General features: G+C 27.2%; 1 protein-coding gene across 1 annotated transcript; it reads left to right on the forward strand.

Moving 5' to 3' along the window:
* Positions 1-1,701: 1,701 nt before the first annotated feature.
* On the forward strand, positions 1,702-4,565 carry LOC132951041 (small ribosomal subunit protein uS17). Its single transcript, XM_061022728.1, has 4 exons — positions 1,702-1,860; positions 2,019-2,135; positions 4,087-4,292; positions 4,379-4,565. Exons 1-4 carry the CDS (start codon positions 1,849-1,851, stop codon positions 4,500-4,502), a joined length of 459 nt encoding a protein of 152 aa, XP_060878711.1. The 5' UTR covers positions 1,702-1,848; the 3' UTR covers positions 4,503-4,565.
* Positions 4,566-8,615: the final 4,050 nt, after the last annotated feature.

Here is an 8,615-nt window from a genome sequence, read left to right on the forward strand (position 1 = left end):
CGTGGCGTACGGGAGTAAACTAGTGAGAGCCCAAAAAGGGGCTCATGGCGGTCAACCAGTTAAATATTTATATTATATTATATTACCGTGTTTTTGTGGACACAGTATATTGTTTAATGTTTCTCAACTCTAGGTTAGGTTAGGTTAGGGTACGGTCTACGGTCGGTACGAATTAAGATATACAGGATACGGAATGACAGTATGACACGTCCTCGCTATCAATGTTAATTTGAAGTTGGAATGTTGTCAATTTTAAATTAGACTAATCGCTCTCTCACAGACCCCAATTTTCTATTGGTCTATCACGATCGATATAATATTATGTATATCACAGACTTGTATTCTAAGTATAGACGTATAGAAGTATGCGATGTATCCATCCTAATCACAGATACATAAACAAATATCTGTGATCCTAATTCAAAAACAATACAAAAAATACCTACCGTTCATTACCCGATGCTATGAGACAAATTTGAAGAAACTTTTGTCATCAACTGATAAGGTTTCGTTCCGTATCCTTAATAGTTAATTTGTGCCATTGGTGTGTCTACGCGTGGCAGCCTAGGGTGCCTGGAAGCCCCTGAAATTTTATTAAAAGACGCCGGTCTAAAGAGTCTTAAATAGGGTTACATTTTGTTATTTTCATAAATCTAGTTTATAAATTATAAATTATAATATTATGTGGTATGAAAAAAAAAGTTCGTCATTTATTTTAATTATATTTTATTTGAATCCATAGGAAAAATACTCACATTTTCGTTCATATTAAAATCAATTAGTAGTAGTCCGGCTATTGGCCTATCGTCTATCGAACAGTAAACAATTGTTGCCGTATCTTCATTCAAGTAATTCAGGTAATTATAAAAAAGTAAACTAATTTAAGTTTGTTATAAATTATAAATGTATTAATTTATAAATACAATTTTTTCAAACTGTGAACAGAATAAATTGAAATTTTTGCTATTTTTCATGTCTTTAGGGCATATATAGCGCTTATTTTAAGATTTTTTAGGTCGTATTATAGCATATATTTTTAGGAGCATATTTCAGTTACTTGTAGTACTATAAAATCCGAGCCCTGAATATAAGATTTAATTTTTACAAAGTGTTCCGTGCGATTATAAACAGTTTTCAGCCAAGATCAATTTTTTTTTAGAATCAAAATAGAACAACGTAAACTAACTTTCATTTTGTCAAAACTTAAGGTCTGTTGAGATAAAATGTACCTACAGCAGATCAAGGCCTCTTAAAAAATTTCTTTTATGGGGGTATCTTTATTAATATCTACTATTTACTTACAAAGATAAGTTCGACAAAATTAGGTAGTACCTATTTTAATTCTGTTAATATAACATGTATTGTAAAATTGATTTCCTCACATAGGAAAAACCTATACAATAATTATTTAAAATTGTTGCCTACATAATAATCTTACCTATAGGTTTTATAAGAGGTCAATTCACTCTAAATTTTAAATTAACGGAGTTACACGTGTTCTGCCGAGCGTAACATTTCTTATGTTACGCACTTGTAAGACGGTTGACGGAGACAACACATGCGTGTATCAATCTGTGTATTCCGTCCTCTCGTAAGAATAAAATGTTTTAATCATTTCAAATTTAAATTTGGCGTACTCAATTTGTTCACGTTAGTACGTTTTTTCCTCCATGATTAAACGCGACGGCCGACGGCGACGTACCGAGATTCGTCGCTCACGGTTTTGAGGTTATGTATGGCTAGAGCAGTTTCGGACACTTTCCTTCAATTTTCTCGACGTTTGTTTTCTGAACGAGTGTCAGAAAATTTTTAGTTTTTCTGAATTGTTTTCGCTGTACATTACTCAACATGGCCGATCAGGTAATATTCATTAATCATCAAACGATTTAAAATCGGTTTAACGCTATTATACTGTTTTGATGTTGTATTTCATTGATGTGTGTCAGACATTCAGACCACATGGAATGCCTTTGCATTATGTATTGCTTTAAACTAAAACAAACATTTCACGTTTATAGACCGAAAAAGCTTTCCAAAAGCAACCTACTGTGTTCTTGAACCGCAAGGAATCCAAGAAGAAGAAGCCCCTCCGTCATTACCGCAGCGTTGGTCTTGGTTTTAAAACTCCCAGAGAGGTCGGTATTGATTATTGTAGTTAATTTTTTAATGACCAATTTTGTGTTTGTGTTCACTTGCTAGTAACGTAGTTTAAACTGTTTTAAAATATACAATTTGTCTTTTCTCTATTTAGTATTTACATTTGATGTATCAGGAAGTATCAAATCTGTTAAGTGTACTTAGTTCAAGTAATTCATATTAAACTAATGTCACGCAAGCAATTTTTTATTGAACTTCATTTTATATATAACTCATCATTTTTCACCATTCAAATTTAAATTGCCCCTTATACTTATTGATTATCAGGTGTATCTGTTCATATGGAGCCACAGTCAATAAAGTTGGTTGAAATTTGTTCAATGAAATATTTATACTTCATGTAGTGATAACTTTGATTTATATGATGATACTAACACGACGGTCTTATGATTATTTGACTGATTTCAAAATGTGTTTTCTGATAATTTGTTAGAGGATAAAAATGTGATGGCTTACTGTAAATAGGGTTACATTTTAATCATGATGAGAATACTGATTGTTATGAGTTAAACTACTTTGATTTTCTAATGGTTATCTGATAATATTAAAACTATTATCTTTCATAATTAATAAATTAGGTAGGTAGTAACAATTTTCATGATGATACTAACACGACGGTCTTATGAGTAAAATTACTCTGATTTTAAACTGTGTTACTGACTACTGTGTATAATAATTCTCTTCTGTATTTAATATAAATAGTAAAAACTATGTTTAGTATAAAATATGGTAAATAAATTTAAAACAAAAAACCAAAAAGAATATGATGATACTAACACGACGGTCTTATGAGTAATCATGATTTTAAACTGTGTTACTGACTATCGTGTATAAAAACTTTCTCTTATATATTTAATACTAATAGTAAAAACTGTTAAATATAAAATAAAGTAAATAGATTTAAAAAGAAAAAGAAAACATAATATGATGATACTAACACGACGGTCTTATGAGTAAACATACTTTGATTTAAAACTGTGTTACTGACTACCGCGTATACAATTTTTCTCTTCTATATTTAAAACTATAGTATAAACTGTTAAATATAAAATATAGTAAATAGATTTAAAATTAAAAACCAAAAATAATATGATGATACTAACACGACGGTCTTATGAGTAAATTTACTTTGATTTCAAATTGTGTTACTGACTACTGTGTATAATAATTTTCTCTTCTTTATTTAAAATTAATAGTAAAAATTGTTTAATATTAAATAAAGTAAATTAATTTAAAATTTAAATCCAAAAATAATATGATGATACTAACACGACGGTCTTATGAGTTAACTTTGATTTTAAACTCTTTTACTGACAACTACTCAAATTAATTCTTTTCTGAGTGAAATTGATAACGTTTGCTAATGTTTTGTAATAGTTGCATAATTATAGTTTAACTATTATTATCTTTTTATGTACAATTACAGTATTTACATTAATTTAAACGCCAATTTTTATTTTATTTTCAATTATGAAAATATCATGACGATCTTATGCATTTTGTGACTGATATATTATTTTAAAATAGTAACGTTTTTCCTAATATTTTATTAAATATTTATACATGTTTATAGCAGTATTAGTAGTTTGCTCAATATTTATATTTTAAGATTTTATATTTCTATATCTGGGAATAGGATATTGAATTGGTACTATTATGCCATCCATTTTTTATAGACAACTATCAACAAGAAAAAAAGGTTAATAACTACATATTATAATATAACCTATTCCAAAAATATTTTTAAGACTGAAGCTCAACTTTTTTACATGATGGAAATTAATTTATATTTGAGAGTTAATATAATTATACAATTTGCTGGTTAATATTTAAATTCATAAATATATTATAATGTCAAGTGCGTGTTAATGTTAATCAATAAAATATATTTATATTAGTATTCTAATTACATGGGTTATTATTTTATAGGCGATTGACGGAACTTACATCGACAAGAAGTGCCCATTCACTGGTAATGTTTCCATTAGAGGACGTATCTTGACTGGTATGGTACGTAAAATGAAGATGCAAAGGACTATTGTGATTAGGAGGGATTATTTGCACTACATCAGTAAATACAATCGATTTGAAAAACGTCATAAAAATATGTCTGTTCACTTATCACCTTGTTTCCGGTATGTTATTGAATGGTTTTTTTTATTATTATCAGTTACCTATAAATTAACAATATTAAATCATATAATTATTTTTGTTTATGTAGTGATGTGGAAATTGGAGATATTGTTACAATTGGAGAATGCCGACCCCTCAGTAAAACAGTCAGATTTAATGTACTGAAAGTAACAAAGGGAACAGGTGCAAAGAAAGGTTTCAAAAAATTCTAAGATTTAAATGTAATATTATTATTTTTATTCATTACAATAAATTCTAGAAAACAAAAAAATTCATTGTTTTTTGCACTTATTTACTACTTAATAATTTTCAGTTTTTGGTGTTTACTCTATAACTAGCAATACTGGTTTATTTTTGGTGGTTTTATATATAAAAAAAAAGTGTTGTGATTTAATTTTAACAAATCTATAATCATAATTACTTATTGTGAATAAATTAAATAAATATTTTTAATACGTTAAACAGTGGAAGTGATTAGACAGGGATCCGTGTAAGTTATGGTTAATAACATAATAATTACTATGAATTAACTTAATTTTATTTAAAAACACTTAAACTAATTATATGGTTATTAACTAAGGTTCGGATTTGAAGGCAAATATTCAATAAAAAAAAAAGCATTTAAAATGTAAAAAAGGCATTTAATTTATATAAAAAAGCAATTCCAAAATATATTACAATGTTAAATATACTGACTAGTTGGTATTAAAAATAAAATTCACTACCGTGTACTTTGATAAGCTGTCTTCAGTAAAACGTTGATGGTTTGGGCTTAAAATATTTTTATACATCGAAAAGGATCTTTTTACATCCACCGAAGTTAATGTATTTCATACATAAATAATTATCTAAATTAAGATTACTACTTAATAAATCGTCATTGCTTGTTGTTTCATCAATCAATACTTGGTTGATTTTTTTGATATTTTCCCATCCTTTCTGTTTAAATAATGATAATTGCATAAAGTTAAAAATAATGATAGTTTTTTTAATTTATTTGCTTGCCATTACTGCTAGTAGCCGATGATATATATTATAATAAAAATATTAAGGCTTCCAAGAAAGTTATTACTAAAAAAAAAAAATGAATAACAAATTATTATTATACATCTTGCAGAAGAGCTTATACTCTATTCAGAATAAGAACAGCCTCCGGCGACCAAGTTGTGCGCATGGGCGTGGCTTTGTTTCGGGGCAGCGCATGATGCGCCGCCGTAGTGGGGACGACGTCCGACCGTCGTTAAATGAAAACTAGTCTCTGCACAACTCTGTTCTTATTGAATAGAGTATAGCAGTATACTAATGTAATAATGTTATGTAATTATTACTAAAAGCAAAAACATATCCAAATGGGTGTTAATGTATGTTATAATATTGTCTTGTCACCTTAATTAATTGCTATGGAGAAGTTATACGCGTTAAATTTGATATACATTTTTTTTTTATAAAATGTATTATATTTTACTAAAAATAAAAATTTCATTTATAAATATATACATAATTTATGACAGGTTTCAAAATATTTTAGATATTTTATTATTTTTTTCAATAAATATTGATATAAAAATGTTTTCTTGGCATAAAACTTAGAATGTAAACAACTATTCAGACAATTTTTAAATTATTTATAATCATAGGCATAAACATGAGAGTGATCCCTTATCCTCCCCTCCATAACCTTTTTTTTATAAACAATATAGTGTGTGGGGGGCACTACCCTGTGATTTATCTTAGAAATATTTAATATGTTATAAAATATTTCCTCCTCCACCAATTTCTGTCCGTGCCACTGACTATTGCTACATACAATAATTAGTCACTGTGAAGAAATCATATCGGTGATCTGTAATATCAGCAATATGGTGTATATTATTTAAAACTAACCAATGGTATTATCTCATTAAATTTAAAGTAACTTACTAAAATAAAATGTTATCTACCTTTTTCTAAGTAATGTAATTTAATAGTTTGAACACTGTTATTACTTAAATTATTATATAAGTATAATGAACTGCAACTGCTTGCATAGTTATAATTTATAACATTATTTTGAATAAAATTATATAAATTGAAAGTTAAAATGAGTACCTATGTGAATTAACAAAATTAAATAAGTAAATTTATTTATGAAGTACCTATTGATCAACAAACTGATTTATGTAATAAAAAATAATACTAAATATATATACTATAAATAATAATTTCAAAATTAATAGAAATAATGAATTGTAGGGTTTGGAAAGAAAAATCCTGTCATTTTTGAAATCTTTCAAACATAAATATTTATGTTTTTGTTATTTTTTCTCTTCTCTGCTCCAACGAGATTTTTTGTTTCAGATAGGTACATAACTATCAGTATCTATCACAAATAAAGATGTAACCTTGAAAATTTTCAACTTTAAAAATTGTATTTTTCATAACTTAATTAGTTTTTGATATTGTAAGGTTGGTATGTTAGTTAAATATTTATTATTTAATTAGGAATCGCACGTCTCTGAATATGAACTAAAACTAAAATATATAGATGGGTACCTACATGTTTATCAATTATAAATAGTTCTGACATGTTTCTTGTGTTGAAACTAGGTACAATGTATTTTATAATAACTACTCATAAAAAGTTCCTTGTGTGCAATTTATTGATAAAATAACAAAAAATGGAAAAATTAATAAATGTAGGAAAACAGTACACTCGACATATTTTATACTGAAGTAAATTTTTATAATAGATAAAAATGCACATTTATTACCGAAATTAATTAATTTGGATTTTGGATTTCCGATATTATGTTAAATACTATAATATTAAAATGGGAAAATGGTAATACAAGCACACAGTTTTAAATATAATTATGAAGGTTTAGTGTTTACTTTACTATAACTATATTATATCAAGGGATTTATTTGATAAGAAATTAATATGAAAAATTATAAAATATTCATAATTTTTAACTTCATGAAAACATACTATAGGTAGGTACAAATAAATAAAATAATTGAAGTGTTTGTTTATTCGCACTAACCTTCAAAATTGCTGAACGATTTTGAGTTTTGACAGGCATGTAGAAGACAGTAAGAACTAAGGAGTAATCAATGATACTTTTTATCTTTCTTATTTATATTTTTCTTATGTAAAAATGTTAATTAGGCAACAGTATTTTTTTCATGGGTTAGCTCTACAGGTTTCGCATGTAATCACTTATGACTTAACCAATCATCAAGCACTCAAGTGGTTAATTTTTTATTGATAAAGCACACTATGGTCTTATAGTTTTATACATTCAACTCCCGCCCCTAAAAATTGATCTAAGACGAAGTAATACACTAATAGTTACACCCGTGGTGCCATATGACCAGTTTTTGAAGCGACTTATTAAAATGTTCCAATGGTATTATACCGAACGATATTTTAAATAATACAAAATTATAACTAGTTCGGAAAAATGGGTAAAATTTTTCCGATCATCTTCGGCACTATTAGAAATATAAAAATATAATAAACGATGCAACACTGCCTTTGAGGAACCATGTATTCTGTCAAGCCATATTTATTGAAAATTTTAATTTTTCTACATTTTTAACTACAAATCAATTAAGTAGCTAATTTTAGTAATTTTGATGCAAATTGTCAAAATATGAACTTTAAATGTTAAGAATTTTCTACTTCTAACTCTCTAAAGTACCTACCAACTATAGATTCAGTTTGATACCAGAAACCAACAACAAAGTTAAAAATCAATTTTGCTAGAGCATTATTGCTGCTCAAACATACCATGTCTGGTAAATAAAAATAAAAATAATAAAAATGCATCATTGTAAAATAAATACATTTTTCGCTCCACTGAAAATCTAAAAAAGATAAAACATTTCAAATATCTGAAGAGTTCAAATGATTTTGCAAATTATACTTGCCTATAAAAAATTCTTCATTATATAATTAATATTAATTGGTGAACAATTCAAGAACTTAAGTACTCATCTATGGTTATTCGTTTCTGAATCGCAACAAAATTGATGTAGCCGAAAATTATGGTGTTGCTTGAATAGTCCCAAATATCAATGTCCAATATTATAAACAATGTGCAACCAGAAATCACCCTTAAAGATTGAACCATTTTTACTGCTCGATGCTTTCAATAAGTGATGACTAATGACAGTCGAAACAAAAAAAAAAACTAAAAAAAATTATTATAAAGCCCACCGCACATTCATTGCTTCGCTCACAATCTAAATCAGAGAAAAATTCGAGTGATTCAACGATTAACTATTAATAATGATTAATATTCGGTTATTTTCAATTAGGGAAGAATAGAGATAGGTATTCA

This window comes from Metopolophium dirhodum, chromosome 8 (assembly GCF_019925205.1).
Source record: "Metopolophium dirhodum isolate CAU chromosome 8, ASM1992520v1, whole genome shotgun sequence".
Taxonomy (NCBI): Eukaryota; Metazoa; Arthropoda; class Insecta; order Hemiptera; family Aphididae; genus Metopolophium; species Metopolophium dirhodum.